This window comes from Oncorhynchus masou, chromosome 9, assembly GCF_036934945.1.
Source record: "Oncorhynchus masou masou isolate Uvic2021 chromosome 9, UVic_Omas_1.1, whole genome shotgun sequence".
Taxonomy (NCBI): Eukaryota; Metazoa; Chordata; class Actinopteri; order Salmoniformes; family Salmonidae; genus Oncorhynchus; species Oncorhynchus masou.
In genome coordinates this window covers 16,852,629-16,874,582 of record NC_088220.1, presented here as the reverse complement: position 1 = coordinate 16,874,582, position 21,954 = coordinate 16,852,629, and the positions used below count along the sequence as shown (strand labels likewise).

The 21,954-nt window shown below is 44.6% G+C and overlaps 2 protein-coding genes across 2 annotated transcripts in view; both read right to left on the bottom strand.

Moving 5' to 3' along the window:
• Positions 1-101: 101 nt before the first annotated feature.
• On the bottom strand, positions 102-4,192 carry LOC135545590 (syntaxin-5-like). The gene is made up of 11 exons (XM_064973311.1): positions 4,082-4,192; positions 3,346-3,580; positions 3,149-3,219; positions 2,409-2,464; positions 2,233-2,303; positions 1,906-2,022; positions 1,731-1,787; positions 1,432-1,516; positions 1,206-1,312; positions 1,016-1,137; positions 102-903 (listed from the first exon to the last, which is right to left on the bottom strand). Exons 2-11 carry the CDS (start codon positions 3,406-3,408, stop codon positions 744-746), a joined length of 909 nt encoding a protein of 302 aa, XP_064829383.1. The 5' UTR covers positions 3,409-3,580; positions 4,082-4,192; the 3' UTR covers positions 102-743.
• A 10,427-nt stretch (positions 4,193-14,619) lies between these two features.
• Positions 14,620-21,954, bottom strand: part of vegfba (vascular endothelial growth factor Ba) — a 10,761-nt gene continuing 3,426 nt past the window's right edge. Inside the window, exons 2-8 of the mRNA XM_064973310.1 lie at positions 20,931-20,976; positions 20,546-20,742; positions 20,057-20,130; positions 19,798-19,830; positions 18,869-18,940; positions 17,184-17,369; positions 14,620-16,994 (exon numbers count right to left, since the gene is read on the bottom strand). Of these exons, the coding sequence (XP_064829382.1) occupies positions 16,973-16,994; positions 17,184-17,369; positions 18,869-18,940; positions 19,798-19,830; positions 20,057-20,130; positions 20,546-20,742; positions 20,931-20,976 (630 nt within the window). The 3' untranslated portion in view covers positions 14,620-16,972. The remainder of the gene's footprint in view (positions 16,995-17,183; positions 17,370-18,868; positions 18,941-19,797; positions 19,831-20,056; positions 20,131-20,545; positions 20,743-20,930; positions 20,977-21,954) is intronic.

The following is a 21,954-nucleotide window of genomic DNA, read 5'->3' as shown; positions in this document are numbered from 1 at the left end:
AGTACCCATTTGGCAAATAAGGAAGCTTGAAAGCTTGAAAGTCCCCCAACAAAACAAAAAATGTTTTCACTCATGCGTGGTGCGAATGATAGAGCGAGAAGTGCTTAAAGTCCCTCTCTTTAATAAGAGGATAAGAATGAGAAACAAAAACTAGAATACATAATTACAATATGAGAAAGAAAACTCCAGTATTTTGTGTGCTTAGACAGGAAGTTAATGAGTAAGCCCTTCCTGTCTTACCACCAATCAACACTACGAGGCATAAAATAAAATTAACCAAAAACCAAAACTAGTTTGCAGAATCAAACCATTAAATAGCAATTTTTGATTAAATGTTTTATGATGATTTAGTCTCTAAAGTAACAAAGAACAGAATGACAAGAATTCTGGTCATACTATAAAGTGTTTCGATACCATATCCTTTTCATTACAGGTAGTTCCTTAATCTCTGTGGGGGGAGAACTACTATAATTTGTTGGTCTGCTGGACCTCAAGTCCCAAACCGTCCAATAACACTCCATTCCCACTGCCCCGGTGCCGTGGCAACCCCTCATCTCAGTCCAAGCTTTCCCATGGTCTTATTTCAGACAGCATGACCCCACCTGAACTATTGCTCGACCACTGTTTTATAGGAGTGACACAACCTATCAGAAGAGACACTAGGAGTGACACAACCTCAGACCCCCCCCCCTCCTTCCTTCTCTTCTTCATGATTCCCTTCTGTCGCTGTCGTTTCTCCCTGCTCAGGCGAGGAAAACCACAAAGACGATGAAGAAGACAATGAGGACGAGGAAAATCTTGACCATAAGCCAGCGGTTGGAGGACACAGACTGGAAGTACTTTAGGATCTCTGTGTGAGCCATGTCCACGTTGAGCTGAGTGTCCTCCACGTTAGCATCAATCCTACAGGGGAGGACAGGAACAAACACATAGGGCTTTAGATAAAGATCTGGCAGTGCTCAAGCATCTCAAAGTTCCTCCTCTGTTCCCCCCCACGTCTCTCTCCCTCCCTCACCTCTGTACAGTCTCCTCCTGCTCCTTCACCATATGCGCCAGTTGCTGGAAGATGGAACCCAGCTCTACGATGGTGCTCTCAATGTTCTGCATGGTGTCTGCACGGCTCTGGATGTATGAGTCCTGCACCACAGAGAAAAAGCATTATAGTAACACTGACAGACACAATACAGGTAATAAAGTGTTTGTACCTGCTCATCAATGAGCTGGAGCTGTAGAGGGTTAGACTGGTTGTCCATGTTGATTGCCACCTCACCCCCCATACTCCTGGACTCATCCTGCATCAACACTGAACTCTCTGGCAGAGGAGATGGTCAGTTTAAAAGTTTGGTGATGAAATTCCAAGAGACATTTGTGAAGTTATCTGGTGTAGGAATGAGAGGCTGAAGGTGAGATAAACATGGTGTTCTATCTTACTGAAGTTGTTGGCGAGGAGAGGAGAAGAAGAGGAGATAGGAGGCTGAGAGAACTGTTCTCTCCTGCTCTTCTGCTGCTTCAGGTTCTAGAGACAGAGAGGGACAGAGTGTCATGTTTACTGTACATTTTTATTGTTTATTATCTACTTCACTTGCTTTGGCAATGTTAACATATGTTTCCCATGCCAATAAATCCCTTCAATCAAATTGAAAGAGAACGAAAGAGAAAGAACGATAATCTCAACCTAGCATTATTAGAATTCTTCAGGTTCAGTGACAGAAAGTTCCAGTGAATCTTACCTCTGTTCTTACTTCTAGAACCGACTTGAAGTCATTGGACATGGATGCCAGTTTGGACTGCAACAAAACAAAAATCTGGTTGTTGATTATTAAATCCTCAGGTTTCATATGGCTACATCATTTTACTCATCCACACCAGTTACATAATGCAGTAGAGAGGCACTGGCAGTCAGACCTGCAGGGAGACGACGATGGTGTTGGAATGGGTCTGGATGTGTCTGCCGCTGGGAGCTCCACGTGAACGGATCAGATCCTGCAGCTGGGCTATCTGCTTGTTCAGGCTGTTAATGTCCTGAGAGGGGAATAGTGGGAGACAGGCGGAGGGAGTCAAACGGGGCACAGAGCGGTTACACATCGACTGCGCCCACTAAAACAGACAAGTTTGCCTCTTGACTAGAGATTCCACCTGACTGACTGGTCATCATGTTTGCCATTAATGACGAGAGACAGCCGACTGTTATGGTATCTGTGTCAACGCAAAAACAAAACAAAAAAATCTCACCTGCTTGATGATGTAGGTTAACTCTTCAATCTCCACTGCCTTGTCATCAAATAGAGATTTTCTTTTAGCCACTAAAAAGGTCAAAACAGTCATATATCCAGAACTTTGACAAAACAAGTTACTCAAAATTGTTATTCATGAGAAATGTTAAAACATAAATATTGCTATATACTTACATATAGTGAGTTTCTCTAGTTTAGCAAACGTATTACTCAGGTCTTTTCCTATTCTCCTGGAGGGATTCAAAACAACAGGAGATTGGCATCAGTCATGGGCCAAAACATGAAAACAGTGAAAGGAATCTGCTAACGCATGTACATAGCTGCATGAAGGTGCAGGTACTTTACCCTGCACCTTAGAAACTTCTGCCCTATGTACATTGTCATGGAACACATACTGTTTCACCCACTTCATATGTATATACTGTATTCTAGTCAAGGCTCATCCTATATAACTACTGCAGTACACACTTTATCTATTCATATACGGTCCATACACACCATTGTATGCATAAATATATATTTATATTCCGGAATCTGACCTTGGTCGTTCTGATATTTCTTCTTTTTGAGATGTGTGTTTTGTATTGTTAGGTATTACTGCACTGTTGGAGCTAGAAACATAAGCATTTCACAGGACCTGCCATAACATCTGGTAAATATGTGTATGCAACCAATACAATTTGATTTGTAAGATAACAGAAAAGAACAGACTGCATTCCAAAGAGATCACACTGAGCTACAATGTGATCAAAACACCATGGAGAAACTAACAGCAACAACTGGCTATTTACTAAACTTCAAACCAGACACACAAGTGTCAGCGACACCTCTGAGAAAATGGGTTGTGCACTGTAAATTAGTTGGCTGGCTCTTTGGGTGAGATTGGTGGCAGTGGCACTGGCAGTTGGACTCACTTGGCCATGAGGGTGAAGTCACTGCGTTGCTTGAGAGCACTGAGGGCCGGCTTGGTGGGCTGAACACCATTCTGCAGAACGAGAGAGAAGCATGAAAATAGTGATCATGGTTCCAGATTACATGAGGGAAAATGCATAAGAAACTATCATTTGGCTACTTCAACATCACTGCCCTTGGGTCTCCCATACCTACATACCTGTCTGGTCTGTAGGGATTTGCAAGCGGACTGAAACTCATTGGTGCGATCCCTGCACGTCATCCTGGTGCAGGTATATGACCAGGAAGGGTCTGAATGATCTTGGTAGTGTCCTGGAGACGGTCCGTGCTCCGTGGAAAGTCGCTACACCTCCTGACGTCAACTCCTAACAGCGAGGCGTCGATCCGTGTCCATTGATGTTCACATATACATAATCAATGTACACACATCTGTACTGATAGGAGGAACAGAAACGAATTCAAGTAAAGTGACATTTTGCTAGGTGGTCACCGATGCCCCGCGCTGCCTAAATAACTTAATTATCTAGTTAGATATTTACCAATACTACGTCTCGGTTTTATTTAGAAATTCAGCTTGCCCCCCCACATAATAGCTAGCTAGTAGCAAGTTAGCTAATGTTAGCATAGCCAACATTACCACTGAAATAGAAACGTTACCAGACACTGGCATGACAGTAATACAATATCAAATTATTGCTAAGATTAGCTAGAAAAAAAACTGTTGTCATATACATGGTCTTAGGCATTGAGCTATTTCGTTACTCCAAGCTGACGTTATTTAAAGAGTCGACTCCATCACAGCTGATTATGTTTTGCTAACCCTAGCGACGTGGCTTGAATGTTTTGTTTGAAGAACGAAAACTTTATCTCATAACCCCTCAAATCAAACGTATATATCTAGTTTTACTCGATAAACGTTATAAAATTCAACTTACTATTCGCGAACTTCCACAAGACTTCACAGATATGTCGATGTTTTTAGCAAGCCGAGTCTGATGGAATGAAAGTTTGAATCCGGGTCATTTCCGGAAGCTGACGTCATTGCCACGTCCACCACTGCTTGAGCCCCAGCCAAAATACACCACCAGATGTCGCCATATGTTATGTTTTGTAAACATATGTCAACTAAAGCAGTATTCAAGCCAACTTGCTGTTTGTTATTGTTTCTTCTAGGTTTAAAGGCGGTTGACATACAATACATGTTGCGTTACTGCCACCGACTAGACTGGGGTATAAAATCCCTTATACCTGGCTTGGAAAAGGAAAAAAAAATGATCATAAACAAATACCTTCCCATCTAACCCACCCAATGCCACTACTTAAACCTATCTACTCCTACCTCAGGCCAAGGGCCTGGAAGAACGAGAAACCACAACTCTACACCCTGTAACTCTTCTGATATGAAATCTCGTACACCCAAATACTTCTCTGCAGGTGCCTCTACAACCTTTATTTTCTGTGACTTACATTTCATCCAATCTTACTGATGCGGCAGGTAGCCTAGTGTTTAGAGCGTTGGGCCAGTAACGAATGGTTGCTGGATCAAATCCCCGAGCTGACAAGGTAAAAATCTGTTGTTCTGCCCCTGAACATGGCAGTTAAAACTTCTTCAGGATCGGTGGGTCCCCCACCGGACGGTTGAGCTAACGCAAGCTAATGCGATTAGCATGAGGTTGTAAGTGTAACAGTATAGCTTCCATCCCTCTCCTCGCCCCTACCTGGGCTCAAACCAGAGACCCTCTCCCCATATAACAACTGCCTCCCACGAAGCATCGTTACCTCTGGCTCCACAAAAGCCACGGCCCATGCAGAGCAGGGGAACAACTACTTCAAGGTCTCAGAGCGAGTGACGTCACCGATTGAAACGCTATTAGCACGCACCCCGCTAACTAGCTAGCCATTTCACATCCGTTACATAAGTAATAATACAATTTCCCAGGACAGACATATCTGATATATGAAAGCTTAAATTCTTGTTCATCTAACTGCACAGTCAGATTTGGGTATGTCATTTTAGGTGAAAATTTAAGGGGCAGATCCTCCCTGTAAGGCAGTCATTGTAAATAATACTTTGCTCTTAACTAACTTGCCTAATTAAATAAGGTTCCATTTTTTGTTGTTGTTAAATACATCACTAATTTCCCTATCCCTCTACTGGCATAGATCTACTACTCACACAAATCCTCTCAGGATCCCTCCCTTTTGACCCATCTTCCTCTACTTTCTTCACTGCCTCAGCATACAACACCCTCTGTACTAACCCTGGTAACCTCAATCTGCTTCTCTTGGACCAGACACTTCTGATCCCCAGCCCCATGGGCACCCTTACAATTAACACATATAGCTTCTTTCCCCAATAGAACACTTTCCTTTGTCTCATGCCCTTCTACACACTTCTCACACCTCGGAACCTGCCCCCTACACTAATGCCACATGCCCAGAAGCTTGACACTTGAGACAACGTAATGGATTCGGTACAAAAGCTCAGAGGATAACTGAAATATCCCAACATCACTTTGTGGGACAAACACAAACAATTATCACAAGACCTCTTCGGGTTACCTTCACCAATTCCACAGCACCCAACTCCATTTTCACCCACCTTGTAACCACATACAGTGCATTTGTAAAGTATTCAGACCCCTTGACTTCTTCCACATTTTGTGACGTTACAGCCTTATTCTAAAATGTATTAAATTGTTTATTTTTTCTTCACCAATCAACACACGGACAAAGCAAGAACAGGTTTATAGATTTTTTTGCAAATGCATTAAATATTAAAAACCAAAATACATTATTTACGTACCTATTCAGACCCTTGCTATGAGACTCAAAATTGAGCTCAGGTGCATCCTGTTTCCATTGATCATCCTTGAGATATTTCTACAACTTTGAGTCAGTCTGTGGTAAATTCAATTGATTGAACATGATTTGGAAAGGCACACACCTGTCTATATAAAGGTCCCACAGTTGACAGTGCATGTCAGAGCAAAAACCAAGCCATGAGGTCAAAGGAATTGTCCGTAGAGCTCCGAGACAGGATTGTGTTGAGGCACAGAACTGGGGAAGGGTACCAAAAACTGTCTGCAGCATTGAAGGTCCCCAAGAACACAGTGGCCTCCATCATTCTTAAATGGAAGAAGTTTGGAACCACCAAAACACTTCCTAGAGCTGACCGCCCAGGCCAAACTGAGCAATCGGGGGAGAAGGGCCATGGTCATTGAGGTGACCAAGAACCTGATGATCAGTCTGTGGAGATGGGAGAACCTTCCAGAAGGACAACCATCTCTGTAGCATTCCACCAATGCAGCCTTTATGATAGAGAGGCCAGACAGAAGCCACTCCTCAGTAAAAGTCACGACAGCCCACTTTGAGTTTGCCAAAAGGCATCTAAAGGAGAAACAAGATTCTCTGGTCTGATGAAACCAAGATTGAACTCCTTGGCCTGAATACCAAGCATCACATCTGGAGGAAACTTGACACCATCCCTACGGTAAAGCATGGTGTTGGCAGCATCATGCTGTGGAGATGTTTTTCAGAGGGTGGGACTGGGAGACCAGTCAGGGTCGAGGAAAAGATGAACGGAGCAATGTACAGGGAGATCCTTGATGAAAACCTGCTGAAGATTATTTTTGAATAAGCCTGTAAAGAAACAACATGTGGAATAAGTCAATGGGTCTGAATACCAAATGTGCTGTATGGATCAGCCAAAAGGCAGGGATCCACTTTCTCAAACTCTCACGCCTACCATCACAGACTCATCTTTATCCTGACCATCTGTGCAAAGCCTCTGGCTTCGGGAACCAACACTCCTACCATCACAGACTCATCTTTATCCTGACCATCTGTGCAAAGCCTCTGGCTTCGGGAACTTCAACACTCCTACCATCACAGACTCATCTTTATCCTGACCATCTGTGCAAAGCCTCTGGCTTCGGGAACTTCAACACTCCTACCATCACAGACTCATCTTTATCCTGACCATCTGTGCAAAGCCTCGGGCTTCAACACTCCTACCATCACAGACTCATCTTTATCCTGACCATCTGTGCAACTTCAACACTCCTACCATCACAGACTCATCTTTATCCTGACCATCTGTGCAAAGCCTCGGGCTCATCTTTATCCTGACCATCTGGCAACTTCAACACTCCTACCATCACAGACTCATCTTTATCCTGACCATCTGTGCAAAGCCTCGGGCTTCGGGAACTTCCACACACCTGCCATCTTGGATAATTCACTTCGAGAACTTCAGTACACCTGCCATCTTGGATAATTCACTTCGAGAACTTCCACACACCTGCCACCTTGAATAATTCACCCTCATTCACTTCTATTTCTCCTCCAGATGTAGATCCGGCGTATGGCTTGCTCTGCTTACATTTTCCTCCATTCTTCTTCGACAAACCATCTCCCTTTTCCCACCATCTTCAACCAACTCAAGCTCACCATCTACCTCCCTCACTCTCTCCCTCTGACTCTTTTCCCCTTCCATTCATCCTCCGTTTTCCAAGTATGTCTCTTTATGATAATATTGCACTTTTACTAACATACATCTCCTTCTTGCCCTCAAGGGACTAGACTGTATTCATTTGAAACCTGCTTCATACGGGAAAACATTTCAGTAATTGAAAATTAAATGTTATGAACCAGTTAAATGTAACACTATGGTGAAAGGAAAGATATGCGAAGATAGTGTGGCCCTTACAGAGTATAGTGAAGATAACAGTGAATACCAAACTCCAGAATGTGAGAGGGGAAGGGAGGGAGACAAACAGAGGGAAGGCGACATAGCTACACAGATGAATACAGGTAGGGAGATAACATACAGGACTTGCTCAGATCTCATTCTATACCTACTGGCTCCCACATCTTTACCTCAACAAGAGCTGGCATGTTCAGACCACAACTATGTCCTCACCTATCTTCTCCCCTGCTCCTCTCCTATACCCTCTCCTCTCTTTCCCTATAACCTAGACTCTCCGCCCACCTCAATCCTTTCTGTGATAAAAGCCTATGTTCTCTGATAATGCAGGGGAAAAAACTAAACAATATTTGAGTACATTAATATTGTAAATACATTTTACAATATCACCCTACTAGAATCTGTAATTCATCTTCTATTGGCTTCTATGTTCTCTAAAATGATCATTTTTAAACAATGAGTCAAAGCAGCACAGCGATGCATGTTTCCGTAACAGATAACACTGATTGTATTTTCTTTTGTTCACCAAAGTCACAGGGGACTTAAAACATCATTCATCTTCCTGTCAGAGAGACATGGTTGGCCATAGTCAACACACAGAACATACACACATTGTAGGCCTACAATGACATGCACTCTCTCTCCCTCTCCCACACACAGATACCATCTAACAACACACACAGTTCAGATACCGTCAACTACCTGCTTCAACACAGCTGCTGCTACAAAAGCAGAGGAAAACAAGCCTGAAGTTTATCATTAGAAAAATATAGCACTACTCCACACAGAGAAAATGGGAAAAATACAGGAAACCACTTTCCCAGAGAGAGACAGAGAGAGAGACAGAGAAAGAGAGAAAGAGAGAGGGGGGTGAAATAGGGAGTGAAGGATAGAGAGAGAGAAAGAGAAAGAGAGAGAGGAGAGAGAGAGGGGGGAGTGAAGGATAGAGAGAGAGAGCAAAAGCAATGTCTTCTCATTATTTGTTGATTTCAAAAAAGCTTTTGACTCAATTTGGTATGAGAGTCTGCTATACAAATTGATGGAAAGCGGTGTTGGGGAGAAATATACAACATTATACATCACACACATTTCTTTCCACAGGGCCATGGGGTGAGACAGGGATGCAGCTTAAGCCCCACCCTCTTCAACATATATATCAACAAATTGGCGAGAGCACTAAAACAGTCTGCAGCACCCAGCCTCACCCTACTAGAATCTGAAGTCAAATGACTACTGTTTGCTAATGATCTGGTGCTTCTATCCCCAACCAAGGAGAGCCTACAGCAGCACCTAGATCTTTTGCACAGATTCTGTCAGACCTGGGCCCTGACAGTAAATCTCAGTAAGACAAAAATAATGGTGTTCCAAAAATGATCCAGTTACCAGGACCACAAATAAAAATTCCATCTAGACACCATTGCCCTAGAGAACAAAAAACACTATACATACCTGGGCCTAAACATCAGCGCCACAGGTAACTTCCACAAAGCTCTGAACGATCTGATAGACAAGGCAAGAAGGGTCTTCTATGCCGTCAAAAGGAAGATAAAATACTTGAATCAGTTAAGGAACCCATTGCCCTTTACGGTTGTGAGGTCTGGGGTCCACTCACCAACCAGGAGTTCACAAAATGGGACAAACACGAAATTGAGACTCTGCATGCACAATTCTGCAAAAATATACTCTGTGTACAACGTAAAACACCAAATAATGCAAGTAGAGCAGAATTAGGTTGATAACCGCTAATTATCAAAATTCTACAACCACCTAAAATGAAGCGATTCCCAAACCTTGCATAACAAAGCAATCACCTAGAGAGATAACCTGGAGAAAAGTCCCCTAAGCAAGCCCCACAGAGCCCCAGGACAGCAACACAATTAGACCCAACCAAATCATGAGAAAAAGAAAATTACTTAACACTGTCATGACGTTGCCCTCTTTGGGTACAGCAAGCCCCATCCTCCTCTCCCTGCCTCCCCCTTTCCTCCTTCAACTAGGCTGCTGTGGTCAGAGAGAGGTCGTAAATTCCTGAGGATCTCCTCATGGCCACACAGTATAGAGATAGAGTAAAGTTTCATAGAGAACAAAGGAGTTTCTTCCACCTCACAGAACTTGAGGTCCGAACAACGTTTACATTCCGGAGAAGGTATAAATTATCGGTGAAGAATCCAGCTATGAACTGGTCCGTTTGTTACAACTTGGGGAAGCTCATGGGAGACGGTGCGGCCACATTACCATAACGCTGTTTATATAATAGCCTCAGATATGAGGTTTACATCTAATTGTTGTATAAGATGAATGAGTGAGTATGATACTGTTTGTAAAATTGTGTAATGTGATTTTGGACTGTTTAATGAAGGAAACTCCAATTCCCTTTTGAGTTTAACTAAATCAGAGGACTGCCCATGAGCCCAGTTAGGGTCAGGCATCCTGGGACAGCCCCTTTTCTGCAATTCCAAATAAAAACCCAATCTTGAGAATTCCTCAACCAGACCATGTTTCCCTCAATCAAGGGAGTACAAAGGTTGCAGATCATTGCTGAATCTTTTAACCATACCACGTGGTTAAACTCTTAGACTATCGATACCGACAGAATAAGAACAAGTCTTTGATATTAATTACTAGTCTGCAGCTAGGAATTCGGTATCATTGAACGCAAAGAACGACAACCGCTGAAACATCCATTCTATAACAAAACTAATTAATGTTACTTTGAACGATCCATCCTAACCACAGAGAGAGAGAGAGGACGAAAACTGTCCAACAGAAACTAACTTTTCAACAGCGATCAAGACGACACACTGAGCGTAAATATATATATATATATTGATTGCAATTGTTCCCGAATGAGTGAGTGTTCATGTGCAAAGGATTAGCATTTCAATTGTTATAATTATCACTCTGTAGTGACTTCTTAGTCGACCCCCACTTCCCCTTTTGTCTAACAAGCCGCCATGCCGGTTTAGCCCACTAGGGCACATTCTGCTATCATTTCATGTAACCATATTTACTTTGTTGTTTTGTTTATGCAATTCTGTGAATTACTTAGTTAGTAATAAATAAATGATTTAAGACAATTGATGTATGGATGACTCATAGTGAAGACAGGGTTTGTGCAGATAACCAACAATTTACGACGTTTGGAATGAGACTAACGTGAGGTAAAGTAAATAATTCATTAATCAGAAGACTCTGGATCAATTATGAAAATATCTGAAAAGTTATTTTAGGAAATGCTAACTTTGTCATCTGAATATTTTCCTTGGTGTCCCAACTTTCTAGTTAATTGCAGTTACATGATTAATCAGTTTGATCGTGTAATACTAATTACAGAGAATCTGATAAAAACTAAGTCTTCAATTTAATGATAGTAAAGACACGACAACACACTGGTAGGAACTTACAAAACAACAGAGCAAACTGGAATGCTATTTGGCCCTAAACAGAGAGTACACAGTGGCAGAATACCTGACCACTGTGACTGACCCAAAATTAAGGAAAGCTTTGACTATGTACAAACTCAGTGAGCATAGCCTTGCTATTGAGAAAGTCTGCCATAGGCAGACCTGGCTCTCAAGTAAGTCAGGCTTTGTGCACACTGCCCACAAAATGAGGTGAAAACTGAGCTGCACTTCATAACCTCCTACCAAATGTATGACCATATTAAAGACACATATTTCCCTCAGATTATACAGACCCAACAAATCCAATTTGGATAAACTCCCATATCTATTGGGTGAAATACAACAGTATGCCATCACAGCAGCAAGATGTGTGACCTGTTGCCACAAGAAAAGGGCAACCAGTGAAGAACAAACACCCTTGTAAATACAACCCATATTTATGTTTATTTTCCCTTTTGTAATTTAACTATTTGTACATTGTTACAACACTGTATATAGTCATAATTAGACATTTGAAATGTCTCTATTCCTTTGGAAACATATTTCCCATGCCAATAAAGCCGTCTGAATTTAATTGAAAGAGAGAAAGAGAGGGGAGCGAGCGAGAAAGAAAGATAGGGAGTAAAGGAGAGAGAGAGAGAGAGAGGAGGATGAGGAGTTTCAGGGACACATCACAACAAGTCATTGGTTCTCAGGGGCATCACCATCGTAGCAGACACAGTAAGTTCCAATATTACTCTTCACCAACATGGCAAGGTTCTGGGGCATTTTCAGAGAGTAGACAACGTTTTTACAAAAGAAAATAGATGAATCCTTGTCTCCTGATGGATGAGTCACTCTCTCTTCCTCCCTCTCTCCCTCTGTTCCCCTAATCTTGTGCAGGCGTCTATATTTAGTCACTGGCAGGATGCCCTTCGAGACAGGTAGGCCAGGCAGCATCGGCCTTGAGCTCACTCTCACTGGAGCCCACTCTGTCTTTCTATCAGTGTGGGCCCCAAAAGATGAACTGCATCACTGAGAGAGATAGAAGAGGAAAGAGAGAGAGAGTGAGAGAGCGAGAGAGAGAGAGAGAGTGAGAGACAGATGGAAAGAGCTGCCTATCTCAGGGTGGGGAGGACCCCAAAAGATGAACTGCATCACTGCAAGAGATAGAAGAGGAAAGTGAGAGAGAGAGAGAGAGAGAGAGAGAGAGAGAGAGAGAGAGCAAGAGCGAGAGACTGGATTGGAAAGCATTACTCCTCGTAGAGGCCAAGATAACATCTGCTAATGGAAATTGCACTGTCACTGCCTCACAACCTCTGACATGGAAAGTCAATACGAGGACAATTGAGTATATTCCCATAAAATCACATTATCATCACTCGTTTGAAGATGAAAACAATTGCCACTCAGCAGTACACACACAGACAGTGACGTAGACCCCCCCCTCCCACACACACACACACACACACACACACACACACACACACACACACACACACACACACACACACACACACACACACACACACACACACACGTGTGGCTGATTCAGCACAGTTCATGTGAGGAGGAGAGGCAATATTATTTCTCATATCACGTCACTCACACACTCTATATCCCTCCGTCCTTCACTCCCAGGGTGTCACTCTAATCATCCACCTGTTTATCTTTCATTACTGTTCAGGAGATGAAAGGGAAGAGAGGAATGAAGAAAAGGGAGGAGGAAGGGTGGCAAATAAGCGCTGACGTCAAAGTGTTCACGGGAAGGACATTGGAGAGACTACCAATAGCAATACCTTTTACGAAAAATAACACGTTTCATTTAATAATATCTGGAACATTGTATCATGGTTGTTTTGAACATTTCCTGGTAGTATTAACATCTTCAATAGGACAGTATGCTTTGTTTACATAGACATCGAGTTGATTAATCAGACATAATATAGGCCTACTCTGCATGGTACAGACAGTTGCACACTTACATCAGATTGGGCACAAAAGGTGTAGCAGCATAAATAGTATCAGTGATATACACATCACAATGCATTTGTACAGTCTAACATGGGAGTATAGTTGGAATGAATTACACAACATTCTAAAGTATGCTCTACATCATACACAAGATGGTGGTTGGATATAAGACATTATTATGTATGTTTAGTCAGGGTCTGCCTGCTATAGCTGAGTATAAGACCATGGGGGCTAGAATAGGTCTACCTGGACAGTCTACAGTAGATAGGGTATCTGCTAGACTCGCTTTGTCCAACTTGTGGGTCTACAACAAGGTGGTTGAGGGAAGACTAGGTGTGTGCAGACAAGAGGAGCAACCAGCACATTCATTTAGACTATGTCATGGACATGGGTAGTATACTACTGCTTGAATAGAGCATTTAGTCCCTTCTAGAAGTGTCTTTCTGTAACTGCCAAGTTTCCTGTGGACCAACACACAGCTTAACAATGACGCTTTGCGAAATATACCTTGGGGGTTTTGGGTTGGCATTCATTGGCCACCATTCAGAGGAGAGGAGCTCACAGATGCTTCCAGCTATAGGGAGGGGAGGCACATTCAGTAGAGCTGTGTCTGGTCGGACTGCCCTCACAGGACCAACCTCAGAGCCTGAATTCAGACACACGTCACATACAGCTCACAAATCCCTCAGCTATATATCTGTTAACAGGCAGAGTTCAGAAGAGTCGCTGATATGTTATCAGAGTTTTATCTCATATTTTGGAGAGGAATCTGCTACAACTTCAGCTAAAATACTCATATGATCATCTCAGTCTCTGAATCAGAGACCATACGTATTGCTTAGTGAATCAGAGACCATACGTATTGCTTAGTGAATCAGAGACCATACGTATTGCTTAGTGAATCAGAGACCATACGTATTGCTTAGTGAATCAGAGACCATACGTTTTGCTTAGTGAATCAGAGACCATACGTATTGCTTAGTGAATCAGAGACCATACGTATTGCTTAGTGAATCAGAGACCATACGTATTGCTTAGTGAATCAGAGACCATACGTATTGCTTAGTGAATCAGAGACCATACGTATTGCTTAGTGAATCAGAGACCATACGTATTGCTTAGTGAATCAGAGACCATACGTTTTGCTTAGTGAATCAGAGACCATACGTTTTGCTTAGTGAATCAGAGACCATACGTTTTGCTTAGTGAATCAGAGACCATACGTTTTGCTTAGTGAATCAGAGACCATACGTTTTCAGAGACCATACGTAGTGAATCAGAGACCATACGTTTTGCTTAGTGAATCAGAGACCATACGTATTGCTTAGTGAATCAGAGACCATACGTATTGCTTAGTGAATCAGAGACCATACGTATTGCTTAGTGAATCAGAGACCATACGTATTGCTTAGTGAATCAGAGACCATACGTATTGCTTAGTGAATCAGAGACCATACGTATTGCTTAGTGAAAAGAGACTTTTCAGACTGAGTTTGAAATGAAAGGACAATATAAAAAGGAATGTCAGTGGAATAACATTTGGAATGTGACACAGGCTCAGGAATTACATTAGTGGGGTTCCAGCACTGCTAAGAAGAGGTACAGATTGGAAGCTTGAACAATGTTAAGTAGAAATTAACTATTTTCAGTGTTGAATGGGGTTCTAACAAATATTGTAGCTGTATCCTAACCTCACAGCTCTACATATCCCACACAGACAGAGAACTAAATGGTTTATTTTTACTGCAGTGGGAATGTGTATTTGCTAGACATCATTTTTCTGGTGATTATTTTAGTTACCCATTAGAATGTATATTGTGTCCTATTTTGTTGCCATTGAGAACTCTCTCCCTGTTTAAAATTCTACACAGGTGGCGATATGTTTAAATGCCTGATGTCTACCTAGTGGTCTTTGTCGGCCACCCAGAGGGACTCTTTATGTAGACGGATTATGGACAAATAAAAACAAAACAAAGAAACATTCCACAATATACAACATCTAATAAGTCAACTGGACAAAATTATGCCAAAATATAACAAATTCTACAAAGAGAATTAAACAGAAACAAACATTTGGACTTATTTAGACTCTTATATTGCATTCATTTCTAATCAGAAGTGTGTGTATGTGTGTGAACCCTTTTGGACCATAGCCAAGCCTCATCATTGTCATTCCCCTCACTGCCCTGTCGGCGTGAACAGCTCATTCACTCCAGAGCGGAGAGATGGAGACAAAAACCAAATCAAACAGATGACAGAACACCCCTCAGTGATCCAGCCTGTAAACCCCCTCAGTGATCCAGCCTGTAAACCCCCTCAGTGATCCAGCCTGTAAACCTCCTCAATGATCCAGCCTGTGAAACCCCTCAGTGATCCAGCCTGTAAACCCCCTCAGTGATCCAGCCTGTGAAACCCCTCAGTGATCCAGCCTGTAAACCCCCTCAGTGATCCAGCCTGTGAAACCCCTCAGTGATCCAGCCTGTAAACCCCCTCAGTGATCCAGCCTGTAAACCCCCTCAGTGATCCAGCCTGTAAACCCCCTCAGTGATCCAGCCTGTAAACCCCCTCAGTGATCCAGCCTGTAAACCCCCTCAGTGATCCAGCCTGTGAAACCCCTCAATAATCCAGCCTGTGAAACCCCTCAGTGATCCAGCCTGTAAAACCCCTCAGTGATCCAGCCTGTAAAACCCCTCAGTGATCCAGCCTGTAAAACCCCTCAGTGATCCAGCCTGTGAAACCCCTCAGTGATCCAGCCTGTGAAACCCCTCAATGATCCAGCCTGTGAAACCCCTCAATGATCCAGCCTGTGAAACCCCTCAGTGATTCAGCCTGTGAAACCCCTCAATGATCCAGCCTGTGACCATATGCTGTGAATGAGAGAGACTAACTGTGGCATGTTAACCCATCTGTGCCATTTAGTGTGTAGACCACACAGATACAGTCTATGCAGCTATTCAACTCACTTAGCTATAGGTCCATGGGGTATCCCTGACGGCTTTATACACACAACAAATAGCTGGTACGTGTGTGCATGTGTGTGTGTACATGTGTGCGTGTGTGCATGTATGTTCATTCACTTTTCTATATCCTTACTGCACTTTAATGACTTGACCCTGGAATCATTCTCCTATCGGGGGTCTCCCTGTACACAAAATATAACACACCTATCAATATCAGGATCATTATGTCTGTTGCCATTGTCTTTCTGCAAAACAGTCCAATAGCAGTTCATGGGCAAAACTGACCCACCATGTCTATGAAGACAACAAAACTCAACATGAACACGTCTGTTAAATCTGATCTGTGATCAGTCTTTAAATCCTCTTCATGTCCAAAGTCCCAATGTCCCATACAGCATTGGAGGTGTGATCGTTGAATTCTGTCTGGTCCACAACTAACGTCCTGGCGACTTGCTACCTCACATCGCCCTCATGTTACCAGACATCTAAACTGTGCTTTACATTTGGTCCCATCATTTACTCTTGTGAAGGAGAGTGTTACATACATGTTGACTGGACGATAGCAGCTAAGCGCCTGAATAAGCTGTGTGATGAGACTGACTACACATATACAGCTCTACACACATGTACATATATTTACGTTGTAATACTGCACTGACTTGGTGGTTCTGGAGGACAAGGAAGAGGAGAGTTAGAGGTACATCCTCCACTCCTCTTTGTTACCCAGACTTCTGCTTAGCATGGATGAGAGTGGATGAGCATGGATGAGAGTGAGTCTGGAACCAGCGGAGAGAAAGAGCATCACCGCCTCCTGGCCTCACATCTAAAACAAAAAAATGAAACAAGAGAGAGAGTTTAGATCAGATTGATTAAATACGTAATGTTGGGATGTTGTTTAGCCAGGTTTGAATGTGGTTGTAATGCATGGTCACAGTTGATACCACATCTCTGTTAATGGTTCAAGCTCTCCTTCTATGGCTCTGAAGGTGGTTTGCTGTCACTGGACACTGACCTGCAGAGGTGCTGGTTGAGCCTCCTCCCTTTCTGACTGCAGCTCTCTGTGGTCACGTTGCAGCGACACCGACACGAATGCAAATCGAGTGTCCACTTCCTCCCAGGACAGGGGGTACATCGAGGGCCTGGCAAGGGAGACGGGGTGGTCGGGGGAGGAGAGAGCGTAGTGGGGGGAGAGGAGGGTCTGTGGCGGTAAGAAGAATAGAACAAATACTGCAACTTTAAAACAGACACCAGTGGCTTTCAAACCTGATGTTCCACATAGGATTCAAGAGGAATAAAGCTGTCCTTGTGCCCATTGCAGTAGACATCCTCTTGTCTGAGAGACCCTTTAATGTGCCATTGGCTGGGATTCCCATTAGGGAGTTAACCTCAGTCTGTCTAAGTGAGTCCACCCATGACTGAGTTAACTCACCCTGGCCTGTCTGGGAGGCTAATGGACTTCTTCAATTAAGTGATTTAATTTATGAAGCAGCTACAGAAAGGCCATCTTTGTGTGGACCTGGCGCGGTGGTCATGGCTGGGTTGCCACAGAGAGAGCGGGACGAGGTGGTGCCTGTGCTGCCACAGAGAGAGAGGGAGGAGGTGGTGGCTGGGTTGCCACAGAGAGAGAGGGAGGAGGTGGTGGCTGTGCTGCCACAGAGAGAGAGGGAGGAGGTGGTGGCTGTGCTGACACATGGCTGTGCTGCCACAGAGAGAGAGGGTGGAGGTGGTGGCTGGGTTGCCACAGAGAGAGAGGGAGGATGTGGTGGCTGGGTTGCCACAAAGAGAAAGGGAGTATGTGGTGGCTGGGCTGCCACAGAAAGAGAGGGAGGATGTGGTGGCTGGGTTGCCACAGGGAGAGCGGGAGGATGTGGTGGCTGGGTTGCCACAGAGAGAGCGGGAGGTGGTGATGGCTGGGTTGCCACAGAGAGGGGGAGGAGGTGGTGGCTGGGCTGGGCTGGCACCGAGAGGAGGGAGGAGGTGGTGGCTGGGTTGCCACAGAGAGGAGGGAGGAGGTGGTGGCTGGGTTGCCACAGAGAGAGCGAGAGAGGAGGTGGTGGTGGCTGTTTTGTCAGAGAGAGAGGGAGGAGGTGGTGGCTGAGTTGTCAGAGAGAGAGGGAGGAGGTAGTGGCTGAGTTTCCACAGAGAGAGAGGGAGGAGGTGGTGGCTTGGCTGGCACCGAGAGGAAGGTGGTGGTGGTGGTTGGGCTGCCACAGAGAAGGAGGGAGGAGGTGGTGGCTGGGTTGCCACAGAGAGAGAGGGAGGAGGAGGTGGAGGCTGGGTTGCCACAGAGAGAGAGGGAGGGAGGAGGTGGAGGCTGGGCTGGCACACAGAGAGAGGGAGGGAGGTGGTGGCTGGGTTGCCACAGAGAAAATGAGTCACCAAATTGTCATCAAATTAGGCAGATTACACACCTGCCAGTAACTCAATGGGATCTGATCTGAGTGATGGATGGGCCTGAGAGACACTGAGTGAACTCTGACCCCTATAAGAGGACATAGCTGACAGTAGCATGATGGGTGGAGAATTGAAGAAGAAAGGCTGAATTCACTATTTCTGCTGTGTGTGGAGTGATATTCTTGGAATTACTTGTGCGTACCCACAGAGAAACAGATAGTTGCTTAGACTTGTTCATAAAGCTTTATGTAAATAAAGAAGCAACAACTCAGGAGTTAATTTAGCATGTTTAGTTGAACTTACATAGTTCCACTTTTCTTTCTTTTGGATTTTCCTCTCTCCCTTTTCCTGCCTTTCCTCGGAGGCTTTGCAGGCCTATTAGTCAGAGACATACATCTGTGTCAAACAACAATACATCACAATAGCAGATCAAAATATAAATAGATACATTATAGACTAAATTAAATACCTCTAATTCCATTTTTTGTGGGATACCCTTAAAGTCCAACAGCCTTGTTAGAAAATAAAATGTCTGCCTCAGTCTCCCTTTCAAACTTTCACTCTTGGGCCAGTAACTGAAAGGTTGCTCGATCGAATCCCCGAGCTGACATGGTAAAATTCTGTCGTTCTCCCCCTGAACAAGGCAGTTAACCCATTGTTCCTAGGCTGTCATTGTAAAATAAGAATGTGTTCTTAACTGACTTACCTAGTTAAATAAAGGTTAAATAATAAATATATTTAAAAAAAACTATTTTTACTCTCTCTCTCTATCCCTCTGTTTTCACTCTTTCCCTAACTTTCCCTCTCTGTGGGCCTTGACCTCTGTCCAGCTCTGTTGGTCTAACGCCAGCTAGTCACTCTGCCACTAGGTCAGGGGTGTGCTGGGGCTTCCAAACATGTGACAGAGCAAAAGTAGCCTTGCCTTAGCGTCTTCTCAGAAATACTATAAAATAACATGGTGTAATAATAATGTTGTATAGAAATAGAAACTTCGACCTGCTTTGGTAATTAATCTCAGAGCACTCACTCAGCACAAAGGGTAAGGTATCTCTATGGAGACAGTGGCAGGTGAACTGTCCCATGGGATATTAGGCTAGCGCTCGAGCATCACAAAGACGCTAACTCACTAAGCTAGAAGTACACAGAAACAGATACCCAAACACACACTAAGAGACACACACACAGACAAAACACAAATGTACACAGACAGCCACATACATACAGTACTGTACCTGGTAGGGGCTGATTGAAGATTCTCTTTTAGTCTACAGGGAAAGAGAGCAGGTTATTTGAGGACACACACGGAGAATGCAGTCATGCATAGTGTGTGTGTGTGTGTGTGTGTGTGTGTGTGTGTGTGTGTGTGTGTGTGTGTGTGTGTGTGTGTGTGTGTGTGTGTGTGTGTGTGTGTGTGTGTGTGTGTGTGTGTGTGTGTGTGTATGTGTGTGTGTGTGTGTGTGTGTTTGTGTGTGTGTGTGTGTGTGTGCTCACCTGCACTCACACTGGCTGTGCTCAACGAAGTCCAGCTCAGTGAGCTCATGCTTCATGAAGGAGGTCTTCATTAGCTGCAGAGTACAAAGACACAAACTACGGTTACAAATCATTCTGTGTGTGTGAGTGTGTACCTCCAAGGTGATAGAGTGTGTACCTCCATGGTGATAGAGTGTGTACCTCCATGGTGATAGAGTGTGTACCTCCATGGTGATAGAGTGTGTACCTCCATGGTGATAGAGTGTGTATCTCCATGGTGATAGAGTGTGTGAGTGTGTACCTCCAATGCGATAGAGTGTGTGAGTGTGTACCTCCATGGTGATAGAGTGTGTACCTCCATGGTGATAGAGTGTGTGAGTGTGTACCTCCATGGTGATAGAGTGTGTGAGTGTGTACCTCCATGGTGATAGAGTGTGTGAGTGTGTACCTCCATGGTGATAGAGTGTGAGAGTGTGTACCTCCAATGCGATAGAGTGTGTGAGTGTGTACCTCCATGGTGATAGAGTGTGTGAGTGAGGGCACACACTCCAGTGCCTCGTCGGAGCAGCACCCACCACAGCGGCGGACCGACACACAGGAAGGCACGAAGAGGTGATGCGTCTCTCCCGGCAACTCCCGCCACACCTCCACCAGGGTATCCCTGGGCTCACAACCACTCCGAGAGTACACCTCCAACCACCGACGCACTGGAGGGAGGGAGAGACAGAAATTTCCGATGAATAGGTTTGACAAGGTGACTAACACATCACAAATCTAGTCATAATGTATTCATTCTCACTTTATGAATCTCAACTCTGTTATTCATACACACACAGTTACTCATCATCAGCCTGTTCATATATGCTGGTGTGATTATCACGGGGGGGGGGGGTACCTTCTCTAGATTTGGGGGTGGTGTCCGCAGGTCTCCAGTGGGCTAGCTGGAAGAGCAGAGGCAGAAGAAGAGGTGTGTCAGGTGGTAAATCCCTGCATGTTTTTAACCTTATATACAGAGACGACCCCTAGTACCCCACAGCCCCTCGTACCCCACAGCCCCTCGTACCCCACAGCCCCTCGTACCCCACAGCCCCTCGTACCCCACAGCCCCTCGTACCCCACAGCCCCTCGTACCCCACAGTCCCACGTACCCCACAGCCCCTCGTACCCCACAACCCCTCGTACCCCACAGCCCCTCGTACCCCACAGTCCCACGTACCCCACAGCCCCTCGTACCCCACAGCCCCACGTACCCCACAGCCCCTCATACCCCACAGCCCCTCGTACGCTCTCATGCTCTACACTGATACCGAATACCTTAGCCAGGTGTGTAAAACACAAAAAAAACATACTATGTAGTTTATACACACACAAAACACAAGCACACACAGACGCACGCACGCAAACACATCACACCCACCCACCGTCATTATTAGATCTGAGTGGACCAGGGCCACTGCTGAGAGAATGTAGACTTCGCCCAACCGCCCAACCCTGCTCCTGTGCTCTCTCTACAGTTTCTGGTTTGGCCCCATTTCATTTGGAGTTCACCGATGTGTGTGTGGCCATTTTGTGAACACATACTGTAGTGTCTGAGCAACAACAAACATGTCAGATCACATGGGTGTTTCATTCAAATCACAAATCACAAATCAATTGTACAACAAATCAATCAGCGCAAAACATCCCCAGGAGTAGGGCGGGCTATAGCTCCACAGACTGGCCCCTAGGAGGAGTAGGGCGGGCTATAGCTCCACAGACCGGCCCCTAGGAGGAGTAGGGCGGGCTATAGCTCCACAGACCGGCCCCTAGGATGAGTAGGGCGGGCTATAGCTCCACAGACCGGCCCCTAGGAGAAGTAGGGCGGGCTATAGCTCCACAGACCGGCCCCTAGGAGAAGTAGGGCGGGCTATAGCTCCACA